The 15,538-nt window shown below is 36.8% G+C and overlaps 1 protein-coding gene across 1 annotated transcript in view; it reads left to right on the top strand.

Annotated features, from left to right (window-relative positions):
* The window catches only part of LOC146157352 (oxysterol-binding protein-related protein 1-like), a 32,524-nt gene that overhangs the window by 14,168 nt on the left and 2,818 nt on the right, over nt 1-15,538 (top strand). Inside the window, exons 12-22 of the mRNA XM_083388435.1 lie at nt 228-397; nt 1,289-1,389; nt 2,244-2,566; nt 2,870-3,004; nt 3,437-3,534; nt 5,721-5,909; nt 6,971-7,078; nt 9,004-9,093; nt 10,421-10,556; nt 12,419-12,526; nt 13,837-13,957. Coding sequence (XP_083244561.1) covers nt 228-397; nt 1,289-1,389; nt 2,244-2,566; nt 2,870-3,004; nt 3,437-3,534; nt 5,721-5,909; nt 6,971-7,078; nt 9,004-9,093; nt 10,421-10,556; nt 12,419-12,526; nt 13,837-13,957 — 1,579 coding nt within the window. The remainder of the gene's footprint in view (nt 1-227; nt 398-1,288; nt 1,390-2,243; nt 2,567-2,869; nt 3,005-3,436; nt 3,535-5,720; nt 5,910-6,970; nt 7,079-9,003; nt 9,094-10,420; nt 10,557-12,418; nt 12,527-13,836; nt 13,958-15,538) is intronic.

Raw genomic sequence — 15,538 nt, 5'->3', positions numbered from 1 at the left:
TAAGTCACATTTTTCTTAACAAAAATAATTTTATTGTGTTTTGGAGGCTTCACCATGCTGATATATACCTATGTTTTAGTATAATCATGCAAACTTTTTTTAAGGTGCTGTTTTATTAGCGTTGCAGACCCATAACGTAAGAGCCATATAAAAAAATCCTAAAAAGTTTGTAAAAAATTGGATAATTTTTGTTTGCCAAAACCACCTTTGATCGTAACTGTCACCAGGCTTCGAAGATCCAGTTGCGTGACGAACGCGAGCGAAGTCGTGTCTTGCAACAAGCGCTCCAGTCACTTGCCACGACGCACCACAACCTGGAACTTGCCATCTCGACGCACGAGGGCTCCACGTCCCCTGGCAAATCGATGCCGCACTCACCTGCAGAAGACGATGAAAAGTAAGAGTGATTCAAAATAAGAATATCAAAGTCATTTTGAAAATCAATAAGAGTTGTTCGAAACAGTCAAAATGATACCCACCCTTGTATGGGCTTTGTGATTTGATTGGTGGAAAATTTAAGGATTCAAAATTAATTTTATTGGCAATTTCTATTTTTTTATTGAATTCTTCAGACTTTTTTGTCATGCCAAGTTAGACATTTAATGAAAAAAAATAATATAATATAATGTTGAAAATGAATAAGAGTTATTCTAAACGTTCAATGATACCTACTTCTGTATGGGCTTTGATATTCCATTACGTCTTACTACAACCTCAAACCATTAGGCTTCAAACATTAAGGGCGTTTTAACATTGTCATTTCACCAATGAATAAAGAGTTATGCGAAACGTTTAAAATGACATCTACTTCTGTGTGGGCTTTGATTTTCTTACTGTGTCTTACTACAACCTTCTACCATTATGCTCCTAAGAGTTATTCGATTGGTGGCAATATATTTTGGAGTCTTTTTAGTTTTCTCTAATTTTTATAAATTAAGACTTATGGCAAAAAATAGTTCAATGACCAATGTATTTTTAAAGGTTCTAACCAATTAACCTTTATCACTGACATTCAAAACCGGTTAAAACATAAAATTTAATTGTTAAGCGTTTTATCATCGCAAAAATACCAAGTGTGTTTTATTGTTTCGTTTTTTAGCATCTCTAAAATGTGTTTAATTTTAGAATATTTTAAGGTAGGTAAAAAAAGAAATGATTTATTTATACTGTAATGCATTGATTTATTCTGAGCTTCTAATTAGGTCACATAATCTTTATTAAATGTAATCACATGACAATTTGAATATCATTAAATCTATATTCAATATCGTGTTTGTTTTTTTTTTAGATCAATAGATAGTACAGACCGTCCTTCGTCCATTTCAAAATCAAGTGAAGGGATGATGAGTGAAGAGGATGATTTCTATGATGCAGTATCCGGAGATTCGGGTAATTTAGTTTTAAAACCAGCATCAAATAAAAAAAGATCTGTAACATGCATGGGTTTGAGGTAATATATTGAAATTTTTTGTTAGATAATTTGTTAATTGTTTTCAGCGCCAAGGCAAGAATTTTTAATTTGCAAGAATCTTAGTTTGATTTCGTTCATCAAACAAGAAATTGGCAGCATCAATTAAAAAAATTGGAATATGTAGTTTTTTTTTTTTTCTTCAATCTTCATTTACAATCTCTTTATGTTAATTGCGAAATAGAGCATTAGTTGGTAGGATTTCAAAAAAGATATTTCAAGTTATAAAAACAGTTTTCGGGCCAGGAAAATGTATGGGTTTGAGGTAATAATATTGAAATGTTTTATTGGATTATTGTTAATTGTTTTCACCGCTAAGCCAATAATATTTTTTTAAATTGCAAGAATCTAGTTTGTTTTTGTTTAACACGTGGAAATAAAATTACACACAGCATTTTTTCTTTAATTGTGAAAAACTGTTGGCTTTATAGTTCCACATATGGTTTCGTCTTAATTGGGTCACACTTAATTTCCTCCCTTTGTTTTAGTATGTAATATAGCTGCAGAGGAACACATGGTTATTAATGACGTGGTGTCGATCATGATGAGATAAAACCATGTCTCTTTTAACCATCCTTCAATTTTCAATTCTCAGAACTAGGGGCAAACTTAGTATTAGATTACACTAACTGAGCTCATGTATGTATATAAGATGTTTGTGGCTTTTTTTCTTATTCAAATTGTACATTGTATTTGTGGTGGTGTAATTAAAAGTATTTTTTTTTTAAAGTGTTTTTTTTATGTATGCATAAAAATAATGTTTCTATATTTTCAGACTCGGAGTCCTTTGACGTCAGTGCAGTATCTACAACGAGTATTGAGGCCGCCTACCAAGCAGTGTACCAAGAAGAAATTACCGAAACCACTGCAAGTGTGTCGAGCTCTGTCTCGTGGACTTGCAGAACAACTATAAACAATCACAACCACAGCAACATCAAACAGGATGAAAGTGATATTTCTGTGCTGTCCTCAAGTGGTGAAAAACTTGAAATTGAGCCGAACGGTCGCGAATTCCAGTATCGCGAAACTCTCCCCTTTCCAATGTTTTCCAGGGATGACTTCAGTATTTGGCACATTTTGCGCCAGTGTATTGGCAAGGTGTGTAAATAGATGTGAAGTGTGTTTTGCATTTAATATTGTGCTGTTTGTCAACCCTATGGTAGTTTAAATAAATGTTAGCTATTTATAAAACAAATAATTTCTAATTAGTTTTTACATTAAGTAAATTAAAACTCTAATTGGCTAAAAAATACGCAGTTGAGTAATCACCTGAAATATTATAAAATGCTTGGTTTTAAAGGGTGACATTTACTGAAAGGTATTTGTTTGATTTTGAATTATATTCCATACCACTACCGATATATTTATTAAAAACAAATAAATTTTTTATTTGTCTTTCAGGAATTGTCCAAAATTACCATGCCAGTCATCTTCAACGAACCACTAAGCTTTATACAAAGGCTTTGCGAGTATATGGAGTACAGTCGACTTCTTGAAAGAGCAAGCAGTGCTTCAACATCATTGGAAAGAATGGAGGTTTGTGACAACGTTTGTGCAAAACAAATTAAGTTCATACATACTTAAGTTTCCAAAAGAGTTATCACATTCATCATTGATTCGTCTGAAAAAATTACTAAATTTTAATGAAAAATTAAACCACGCAGCAATTTCATAAAGCTACTGTTTTTTTATTGATAATTATTTATTTTTATGTGTTTGAATAATAAGTATTACAAAAAAATATTGTCTGGCCTGTGATTATCAGTCTTTAAGGTTATCAGGCCCTTAGTCAAAAAGTTTGGTAACCCCTTGGATAAATCACGGGTTTACCCATATTTGTATTAATATTTCAGTCACATACATCAGCAGAGCCTGTTATTACAGTAGTCTACCGATTTGCATACGAAGTGTCATGTTGGCTTGTTGCAGTTGCATAACTGCTGTAGTTAATCCGCCGTTTATTTACAGTACGTTGCAGCATTCGCTGTATCTGCCCTCGCGTCACAACTGAACCGGCTCGGAAAGCCCTTCAATCCACTTCTGGGTGAAACTTTCGAATATCAGAGGTATGCATCAGACGTGTTTGACACCTGCTACATGTTTCAATTGCTTGTAGTCTGCAAAATTGCAGACAAGAGTGACATTTCCTGTGAATAAATTTATACATTTAGGCCACTTTCACAAGTGGTTACAAATTTGGAGGCTTTGTGTTAAGTTTCTAGTTCTTTTAGATAACACTTAATGTCTATTTATTGGTTATGATGCCATGCATTCTCATCATGCAGCTAAAATTTTTAATATATGAAACCACTAAGCCATTGGTCTTTGATTTACCAATAAACAACAATAACTTTAAATGTTTATGATTAATAATAATATGAAAATGGTCGTATGCGTTGTGTGAAAAAAGCCTTATCTTAATGCAAACGTCAGTCAGACAAGAAAAGCCAAACAATAAACCACTTAGTTACATCCATAAATTGTCATTGCCAATTCGACCTCAAAGACCACACGCTGAGACGCTGAGGCACTGAGGCTATTTCCTTATTTAAAATAGGCTTTTAAAGCGTCGAAAATATTTTTGATTGATAACCTGCATGGCAGTAGCGGGGTTACCCAATCCTTAGACCAGTGGTTCTCAACCTGGGTGCCGCGGCTGCCGTTTCTAATGCTCAAGGCTGCCGACTTTAGAATTTTTAAGAATCTGATTTTTGTTCAATTGGTAAGCTTCTTGATACAACTATTTTTGTGTACGATTAGAGACCATTATGTCAAATGACACTTTCATACGTGTTTTAATTTGATTGTGTTGTTCAAATTCCATTTATAGTGACATTTCAGTAAAATACTCAACGAAAATTCCAGTTTGGGTGTAGAAAATCTATTTATTATTAATTTTGAGGGGTGACGTAAGCCATTAAGAGTTAGGAATCACTTCATTAGACGTCTACCTTATAATACAAGCCCATTTTGCTGTCCTGTCTTGTCGAACTTTATTAACTGGAGCATGTTCGGTCGATTCGCCAGATAAGAACACCAAACAGAACACAAGACATGCCCATCAAGTGTTTGTCGATGGATGTTTGCCGGCGAAAACCAACAGACAAAGTAAATAAGGTGGAAAAAGCGATGTCACCTCAATCGACTGTACACTGTGTACAGTGCTTGTTGGATTTGCCTCTAAATGTGAATTAGCTTTTCGATCCGTTGGCCTCTGAGTTGCAAGCGACTTCTTGTAAGCAATCACTTACATCCCATCAACTTACAGAGAATTTATGATGTTTTACGGTCGTGAACTTGTCTCTGCTGGATTGGTAGATAAACACAACTCGGCCTCGATTAATGACACGCATTTATATTATAAAAAAGCGGTGTAAATTTATGAATATTCGTACTTTGTCTAACTACACCCTCCAGCCATTATCAAGTTTTATTCGAAACGTTCAAAATGATGCATATACTTCTGTAGCTTGTTTGCAAACTTGTTTATAACCTTAGGCCCTTCGTTCTAGTTCTAGATATAATACCCCCATAAATGGTAGTCAGCTAAATTGGCAGTCAGCTAAACAGACTGCTTGACAGCTTTGTGCGAAGCAAGGAGACTTATCTTATCTGATGTCAAACATTTCGCGAACAGTGCGAAACCAATTTGATGTTTTGCGATTTTATGCAACTTTTAAAGTGCCAATAAATGAAGCAAAGTCAAGATCGCCATTACTAAATTCTGGCGTTTTCTGTTACCTACCTGTATATCTTAAACGGACGAAAATAGTATGTCTGTTTTATAATGCAGTGTGTTTCAACAAGGGTTTTTGCGGCCGCGCGATTTAATAATATCAAATTGTAGTTATATGTATTACCGGTAGCTTAAAACAAGCACAAGTTTTTTATTATTTAACAATTATAAAGACGCGAAACTTGAGGATAACATGCACATTGCACATGTAAAACTTGTGTGCACTCAAAATTTACACACACAAAAAAAATTACAAATCCTTTTATTTTACAGTGAAATGTTTTGTTAAAATATAACCATGAGTGGAACATTACGTTTTTATGGACCAACTGCTAATTATATTCGATTTGAAAACTTTTAATTATCTGCTCTAGGCCGTATTTTAAATGGCCGTTATAGAAATTTGCACCATGTGGTCATTTAAAGTACGTCTTACACCAGATATATATAATTAGCAGTTTTCAAAACACACTGCTTGGACCACAATAAGTTCAACATACATTTTGCTTTGCACAGACCCGACCTCGGGTTTTCCTGGGTATCTGAACAAGTTTCCCACCATCCGCCGGTCTCAGCATTCCACGCCACCGGTACCACCCCTTCCCACCCATTTCGCTTCCACGGCTGTATTCACCCCAAGCTCAAGTTCTGGGGCAAAACCGTCGAAATCGAACCAAAGGGAACGCTGACCCTTACCTTTCCCCAGTAAGTATAAAGCAAACTTGCATTATCGTCAACATGTGTGAAAATTAATAAAGAGTTATTCGAAACATTCAAAATGATACCTACTTCTGTATGGGCTTTGATATTCTTATTACGTCGTACTAAAATCTTCAACCTTCATGCTGAAAAGCAAATGTTTGTTATTGCAGGTCCTACTTTATTATAAGCAGTTGTTTAAAATCCAGCAGGCAACATACCAATAGATAGAAATCGCCCATCTGGTGTAAACGAAGTATAAACCGACGCTTCGGCAGCAGATACCAGCTGACCTCATCAGAGTTATTAATTAAAACGAGAATGCGTTAGCCAGTTTATGTACTAAAAAGTATAGAAATAAAAAAAACTATAGATTAATATTAATAAATCTAGACGTCTCTGAAGTATGCAATAAACTGTGACGCAACGGAGGCATCACTTCGTTTACACCAGAAGAGTGATTTCTATCTATTAATGAGCCGTTGTTGTTTGCCTATTTTATGTCTTTAAGCTTTTTATGTGTCGTAATGTTTCGTGAACCAATTTTATGTCGAATGACCTGCAGACAACGTGACAGCATACTTCAAAAAACACGCAAAACCTAAAAGGATATAAAACAACTTTAAAAGCCAAACACTGCAGTTCCGCTTTTTTTAACCTGTGTGACCCTTTTGGGTTATTACAATTAGATAAAAGGTAAACAACTGACGGAATGTTTGGAACAAGCATAGATCCTAATATATAAAAATAACATAAAACAAAAATGAATTGCAAACCCAAAAAGGTCGAGTAGATCGACATCATCTTGTTTAAGACGTTTCGATACGAGCTTGCATCATCTTCAGTTAATGTGACTGAGATTATCAAGCTACAGTACAGGTCCGTGCATATTGCACCCAATTAAAATTATAATATTAATAAAAAAAAAATAATAAAAAAATTTATTAACGGCCATGTTTTACGCAAAATCCATTCGTGTTTTTTTCGTTTTTTCACCTCGCCTTATTTTTCCCGATTTTTCCGTCTGCCTTCCCCCAACGCTCACTTTACATTGTTTGCCGGCGCAGATACGACGAGACGTACACCTGGACCAACCCCAAGGCCTCGGTGCACAACATAGTGGTCGGCAAGCTCTGGATCGAACAGCACGGCGTCATGGAAATCGTGAATCACAAGTGAGTAGCGTCGTCTGGCTGTGCTCCCTTTTCACCAATCATTTGACGCGATCTTTCAGGGTTGCCACAAAGTGTTTGAAAATCTTTGAATTGATTTTCGTTTTGAAAAGTCTTTCATAAAAACATTTTGTTTATCTAAAAGTCTTTGAATAGTCTTTGCATTTTATTATGTTAAGCCTAAAGTTATGTGAATATGCTGTTGCTGTCAGGCATTGTTTCAATTGTACAATTAAAGTTATGTGTTGAGAAAGTGCAATTGTCAAAGAAAATTTTCAACAATTAATATTTGTAATTGTGGTGACCACGGTTTTTCTACTGTTTCGTTTTCAAATTATATTTTTAAAAAACGTTGAGAGATCCCATTATAGATATTCCAAAAGATATAAAAAAAATTAGTGTTTGATTGAATGTATTTCAATTATTTTCATAAATTTGTTTGCCAACCCTGCCTTTCCTGCTTGTTTGCCGTTAAAACCGCCCCTTTATACAGACTTAAAAACCTATTTTACAGAACCAATATTACCGTTGTGGTATCCGCCCCTTTATATCGAGTCAACAACCTATTTTTTGGAACCATTATTACTGCTGGTGTGGTATTTACATAACTGCAGTTCGAGAAAGCCTAATCGTTTGTTCTCAAATCGACCGTCTGGTCTATTGTCGCCTTATACATTGTGACTAGCTCCCATCCGAAATTTGAAAAAAAAAATGACTGAAAGAAGCGATTTAAAATGACTCTTTGCCAGCAAAACACAATGCTCGTAACCCGTCATTGAATCTGCGAAAGCGCTTAAACTTCTTTTGTTTGAAATATATCGGGTCTCGGCCATAGATGGGGTTATCAGGGCGTTTTGTGTATGTCGCACATTTGTGCCTACTTATAGAAATAATGGCGCAGAAATTGGTGATATCCATATTTCTTAAAAGTGATGCCCATCTTTATTTTTTAGAATAATAAATAACTTTTAGTTGCGTTTCAAGTTCGTTGAACTAAATTAACAAAAATCTTAAGAGATTTTCTACAAAAATCAAGTGAAAAAATACAGAATCCAAGTTAGTAACGTTGTGTGACCGTTAAGTTTTTTTTCTTGTCACGTTTATAGCACCATCGCAAATGCGTATCAGCCTGAAACAAATCGTTTTCCAATGCAAACATTTACATTTTCCCGGCTCCATCCAGATCCCACGCTCACGGACTTTACCCTCAGTGGCGCGGCCTCGTCTTTAACAAACATTAAGGCCGGTTGTAAGGGCATTCGGGGACATCTCTCTTTTCCAAACACGCTTTTCTCCCTTTTCTCCCACCCTCAGTCAGATTGCATTACCGCTCCTGTTTTTCTTTTTCTAACCTCTTTTTCTAAAAGCTGTTTTTCTTTTATATCTCAGCCCTGATGAAATGTTTTCAAAGAGTGGTTTGACAAAAGGTAGCTGACTATAATGTAAGAAAACCGCCGGCCAAGCTGTTAAATGAAACACGGCGCTTTAAAATCGGTAACTTTCCCAAGTTGTTAAAAAGTCGTAAAAGTGCCAAAAAAAGACAAACCCGTCAATAACTGCAATTTAAGTGGCAGGAAAACTAACCAATTTGTATCAAACAGCGCAAAATAAGTGGCCAAAAAGTAGATCTTTATGTTTTTCAATGGGCCAAGAAAAACTGTATAAGCTGTACAGAAAGCCACGATTTTCCGTTTTTTCTAAAGTAATCGTCTTAAAAAAAAGAACCTAGCGCATTTAAAAATGACCCAGTCAGCTGGCCAAACTCTGAGCTAAGCCACAAAAAGCGTTGGCAAAAAAACGGTGCCGAGCGCTTTTTCGAAAGTGGTCGCCCAATGTAAACAATAAACACGCACCTTTCGATTCGACAGTTTGCCCACGAATTTCGCCAGATCCCCGCAACGCTTTACACGGTTATTTTTTGCTCGCAGGACAAAGGAACGCTGCGTGGTGACGTTCAAGCCCTACAGCTGGTTCCGAAACGATTTGAACAAAGTGGAGGGACACCTTTTCTCCTCCGAGTAAGTCTGCACTGTTTTTTTTCCTTATTCTTTATTTCTTTTTTTTTGCCCGTCGCCTGAAAATCTGCTTTTGTCACGCGCGAGTTTTCGCCTTGTTGCCTTTGTTGTCGGTTCGAAGAGACGCCCTGCGCAAAGATGCTTCGCTTTGACCTTACGTGCATCGGGCGACTGTACGAATGCTTTACATCAGTGATTCCCAAACTGTGTGCCGCGACACACTAGTGCAGTGGTTCTTAAACTTGTTTTAGCTTGCGGCACACTAAAACTTTTTTAAATATTTTTCGGCACACTTATAACAGAACAGCAATACAGTAGAGCAGTGCTCTTGGACGGTGTGCACGGTGCACCCTACCCTAGGGTGCACCAAAATACGCTTGCAGTACACCATTACTAAAAGGTACAAGGGTGCATCACAAACTTTTAATGAATCATTAATACTTGACGTTGAATGCTGTTGTATGACATGCAATAGTACTCGCAAGCAGCCTTCAGCCAAAATCAAACTCTCACCGACAGCGTGCAAAACTTTCGGCATTTTTAATATCGCTTTTTACTTCAGTTTACCTTTTAAGTAAATGAATGAGTTCGTCACAACAACTTTAAGGGTTCACCAAACCAAAAAAGGTTGAAGAGCACTGCAACGACAAACTATATGTAAATGTCTCAAGTTTTCTTCAAAATTTGCATAACGTTTGGTGGCACACTTGGCAAGCTCTCGAGACACACTAGTGCAGTGATTCCCAAACTGTGTGCCGCGGTACAGTATTGTGCCTCGAGAGATTGCTAAGTGTGCCGCAAAACATTTTGCAACTTTCAAAAATAACTTATTTGCATTACAAATAGGCACACACGCAAGCGTTTTAGGTGTAAATACGTACTAGCCATTTCAAATTGATAATGTTGAGACGTTTACATATAGTTTGTCGTGTGGGGCGATTTACCATTACTCTGATTTAACATCACATTACTTACTTCAGCATCGGTTCAAACCTGGACTGTACTGTATAGTAATTCCGGTCTTGGCATTTATACTTGTGAATAGTTTTTTTTATATTTTTTTTGTATTTGCTTGTGTTTGCAGATTCTAAGCAGAACTGATGATACAAATTTTCATAACTGTATAGTGTTCTGCTCTTGTCAAATAAAGTTGTTTTGGGTCTTTTTTATAACCCTAATGGTTTTGTTTGGATGTTACGATATGGAGAAAAGATCAACAACTAGAAATGTCGGATCAGGCTTAGATCCCGATATTACCAATACAAATAACAATAATATTATTATTGTTTTATCAACTGATTTAACATCAATATCGATTTTCCGTTTACAGCAACAGGAAAGTCCGAATCCTAGAGGGCGACTGGACGAAGCACATCTTCTCGATGAGCCCCGACATGCATGACCGATTCCTGGCCTTGTCCGGCACCGGTGCCAACCATTCCTCGCACAAATCAAAATCCCGTTCGGTAAGATATAACCAATTAATTAATATGCCAAAAGACAGACCTTAGAGTCCAAAATTGCTTGGTTTTGGTCACGAATTAGAAATAAGGTGTATTCGTGTATTTGACATTGCGTATCTCTGTGGTCTCCAACCTTTTTATTACCCGACACCAATTTAATTAAACTGAAGTCAGCATCTACATGCGACCCCGCGGTTAGTTTTCAGATAAATAATAATGCTTGAACTAAATAACACAAGCGATATATTGGTTGGTTATATGCTTAAATTATACACGAGTCTAGAGAACTGTGGCTACACATGTACACCAAGATGAGAACTTTAAGTTAACACTTGGATTTGAATTAACAATGAAACAAAACATATTTTTAATTTGTTTTGATATTTTTGATATACTCGTTTACACCACGAGCGCAATGAAATGACTAAAACTGCATAAATTTGTAAGTAATGGCGACCCCATAAATGGTTTAGACCCAGAGTTTTTTTAAAGTGTTTTGGGGGACCGAAACGGTCCGTGGCGTTTTTTGTCGGAAATTTTTGGTATTTAAATGAAACACTTGCGGTCTCTTAAAACTACTTAACGGTCACCAAAACCAAACCTTAAAAAAAAACTGTTTAGAGGTTGGAGACCACTGGCCTATCTAGTGTTATTTTTCGCGTTTTTTTAATTCCAGCGCTTATTTTACTGCAATACACGTGTGGTGTTCCTACATTTAAGTACGAGGTAGCACGAAAATAGGCTGAAAAAATTGCTTTCCAAACTAAACCCAACCATCAGCTTTAAAGAAATTATACCTATATTTTTCTTGCAATGTTCATGGCTGGTTGGTCAGGATTTTTTCACTGAGTAGGCGTAAATAGTATGACGCCCAATTGACGTGTGGCTGTGTTGTTGGAGTCGCGATGCGTTGACCTGAAGTAACCCCTGTTTTCTCTCACGACGAGGGCATGCGAATCTCAAATCGTGTTTTCCGCACTTAACGACTTTTAAGGCTGCCAATTAGTCATGAGGGCCCCAGTGCTAGTCGCACAGGCTGACAAAACAGTTTTGGACGCGCAATAAAGGTCGAAAATTTGCTGTGAGGTCGTGATAGGAGCTTCTAAAGGTCACGCTTCATCCATGATTTGCCCTACCCCGACTAAGCACCCGCCTTGAGTCTGTTTTTCTTCGCAATTCGCGGCAAAATTGCCTGTCTGCTGCGAGCACGCTTACAGCAGTCAAGCCTGTATTTACGTAAGCGGCGGATATAAGGCAATCCCAGCTGTCAGCTCTCGCGTAGTTACTTTTTTTTACGTATTTTAAGATAGTAACTGACGTTTTTACGCAACACGGAAGAGTTTTCGATCCTTTTTTATAATAAATTTCGTTAAATGACGGTCATTTTTTGCTGGATTGCACTTAAACAATATAGACAATTGTTCTCGTCGATTCCGTTGTTAGATTAAAATATTTTGCCTTTTTTATTGATTCCAAGCTAGGCACTACTTAAAAACAAAAATTAAGTTTGTATATCGACGTAAAAAGGTTAATATATTTCAAGTAAAATAATTTAAGTCCAACCAAATCAAAAAAGATAAATAGCCCAAACTATTTTTTTTTTTAGTAAATACACCTAATTTTAAACCAGGGTATTGTCAATAATGACTTTAGTCAAATTCAAGTTATTTTTTTTCATTTTAAGTGAAGTAAAGTCATTTTAAGTGAAGTCAGGTCATTTTAAGTGAAGTCAAGTCATTTTAAGTAAAGTCAAGTCATTTGAAACCAGTGACTTACAGGTATTTAAGTCAAGTCATTGGCATAAGTCATTACAACAGTGGCTAATAAAAAAAACGGTTCTAACCCTTTCCTTATGTCGTCCGCAGCATTCTGTGTCTTCCGACGATGCTTCCAGTACTTTGTCCACTCTGTCCGACGATGGCGACTGCAAGTGTTTGTGGCAAGTTCAAGACCGACCGCCATCCTCTGAAGAGGTTTGTGACAACCACTGCTAAATATATCGAAAACGTCTTTCTTAAGCTGGTGTATATTTACTCAGCCTATTATTTGGCCGTGGTGCTTATTTACAAGTTACATTGCTAAAGTGATTTCAAAAATGGGGTTTGTTTGTTGTTCCTGGGCGTTTTAGCGACGCATTTTTGTCACAGTTCAAGCAGTCTTGTTTGGTCGCAGGATCAAACAGGGCGTTTTTTGTTACACAAATAGTTTTTTTTTTAAAGTTACGAAAAACGCCGCGGCACACTCTTGAGGAAATCTCTTGAGGTTATTAACTGGTTATGAACCACTGCTGTAGAATTTCGCAAAACGTTGAAGGTATCGCCATGTGTGGTGCATCTATTTTTCGCTCAACACCGCTTTATAGATCAACTTTTGTGACGCTTAAACACTTTTGAATCAAACTTTACACACAAGTCTAAAAACATTAAATGCCTGGTGATATTGTCGCAATTTGTGGTACATATATTATGCGCTCCGCACCACTTCACAGACGTTTACACACAAGTCTAACGAGTATGCCTTAAAAATGTGCTTTAAATTCCGACCGACTAATAACGGCCAGCATGATATTAAACGAAAATACCCCAGCTTGCCAGCAGGCAATTATTATACTTTATTACAATGACCCCGCGCTCTCCAACCAATCGGGGGATGCTTCAGCAATTTCAATCCCCAAGGCCTTTATTGCTTGCAGCTCCAGTCCTGATTTAAATCCCCCCGGATGTCTGGGGATTCGTTAGCGATCAAGCAAACAACTGCGTCATCACAGGCTTGCAGTCGCGCTCGGTCGAGCAAAAGCACGCGCGTTGTATTGTGATGTCACGGTACATCATAACAACAGGTTGAACCTTGCAAGAAGCTGTTTTAACATTGCTAATGTTCACTTGTCTTAAACAAGATAAAAGTTGGAATAAGATTTGTTAGAATTAGATGAAGGCTTTTTCAAGTCATTTTGTGTTATCGAAAGCAGGGTTTTCGTGTTTCAGTGGCGTTTTTTGTCAGAAATTACTAGGTTCCAAACAGAATATTACTAGATTCATGATTATGGTAACCGAATCCGGGCTTAGAAGCCTGGAACTGTATTGCAAGTCAAGTCTCTATTGTACCCGCTCTGTTACTTTTGCCTTTGTACGAAAAAGTAATGAACGACAGGTACCTGTTTGCCCATAATAATAAAGGATATTATAGTTAGCAATAAAAATATAATGAAGATCCATTCTTAGCTAAAGGCCCTGACACGGAGATAAAAAAAATTGCAACACTTTCTGTTTTCCCTTTTTTCCAGATGTACAACATGACCAAGTTCGCCATGTCGCTCAACCAAAACGAGGTCAAAGGTTACGAGCTCCCGCCCACTGACAGCCGCCTCAGGCCCGACATACGCCAGCTCGAAAACGGCGACATTGGTAAGCGGAATTTCTTCACTATTGGCGGGTCTTTAACCCTTTATTGCAGGGACGGGTCTTTAATTTTGACAGGCCGCGTAAAGCGCAGAAACTTTCTTAATTATAAAAATTTTCTTCCGGCCGATATTTTTAATTAATAAATGTACCGACACCGACATATGTCCGTGTAAAAACTATTTCCTGGAACCACAATTTAATAATTAATTGATACAATGTCTGGCAGTAACGATATATTCACAGAAACTGTCTTTGTCTTATGTGAAAAACACATAATATAAAGTTAAAATAAGTTGTAAATTTCGTTCTTCTGGAATCTTGTTAAGCGTGGAAGTATGCCCTACGAGTGTTTTTTTACTAAATTTAGAGTTCTAAAATTAAGATAAAAGTATGAAAATGTTGATTACTATGCTGAAAAAAGTTTATAACACGCAGACCACAGTTTGCCCAAATGTGCTCTATTAGTATGACCTCACAAAAGAAATGTTAAAGTTTGAGAATTAATAAATTATTTAATTCCCAGCCAGCAATAATACCATACGAAAACCTAAACATAAATCAATAAAATGTATTTTTTTTTTTTTGTAAAAATATTTACTTAAGTCATTGTAAGACTGGTAAGCATCGTTATCGGCTGAAATTTTGTGTGAATTCATTTAAGACTAACTGAGTCCGTCTATTTAAGGGATACCAGTTTTGATTTTTAAATCATACGACGACAGAATAGGTCGGTCGTTTAACACTGGGAATAATTGTTTGTTCCGTATAAGCTTGTGGTGAATTTGGAATAGCGAAGAAATGGTCTTTGAGATATTTAAATCATTAGAGACAATTACGACAAAAATCCGCCAACCAAGACACCTTAGCGGTTAACCGAGTAAATACTCTCACAATTTGGCAAACGTTAGTTTCATACACACCCTGGAACTCTATGGCTTGTTCTCACCTTCAAGTGCTTGTTAAATAAGTTCTCTATGTATTTGCGGTTGATAAGTAATCGTTCGCTGTTGACTTTTGCCGAACTGGTGCTTTGGGTTTTCCCAACTGAATTTTTGAATGATATATGGTTGTGAGGTTTAGGGGTGACACCATATACCAGGTCACGATTGTCGTATTAACGCGTTTAAATGTCTGAAGTCGTGATCGATTTATTTTGATCGAATGTATTGTCGTTGTCTAAGATGCCTAAAGCTTGTAAGGAAAAAATAACATTCCCAAGTTCCTAAACCCGGAAACAAGTCGCCGTCCTAAACGAAAGATATGTCATGTACGTCTGTCGTCTATTCTTCCCCGTGGAGCACCGTGAAGTGTCGGCTTGAATGGCTCGGCCTATACGTTGGCTAGGCCACATTTGGCCTTTTAAATCGCTTCTAGACTACTGTTGGAGCAATACGCAAGCGTCTATCTACTACAGTGGTTCCCAAAGATTTTTTGGCTCGCGGCACACTAAAAAAATCTCAACTATTTCGCAACAATCGATCGACTTATCACATGTAAATGCCTCAAATTATAAATTTCTGATGAATAGTGCGTATTTAAGTCTACAATGGTTGTGTAGTGGTAGTGCAGTGTCAGCGTTTTTAA

Source organism: Ascidiella aspersa, chromosome 4, assembly GCF_963924565.1.
Source record: "Ascidiella aspersa chromosome 4, kaAscAspe10.2, whole genome shotgun sequence".
Lineage (NCBI taxonomy): Eukaryota > Metazoa > Chordata > Ascidiacea > Phlebobranchia > Ascidiidae > Ascidiella > Ascidiella aspersa.
The sequence above is the reverse complement of the archived record's forward strand: the minus strand, read 5'-3'. Positions and strand labels throughout refer to the sequence as shown.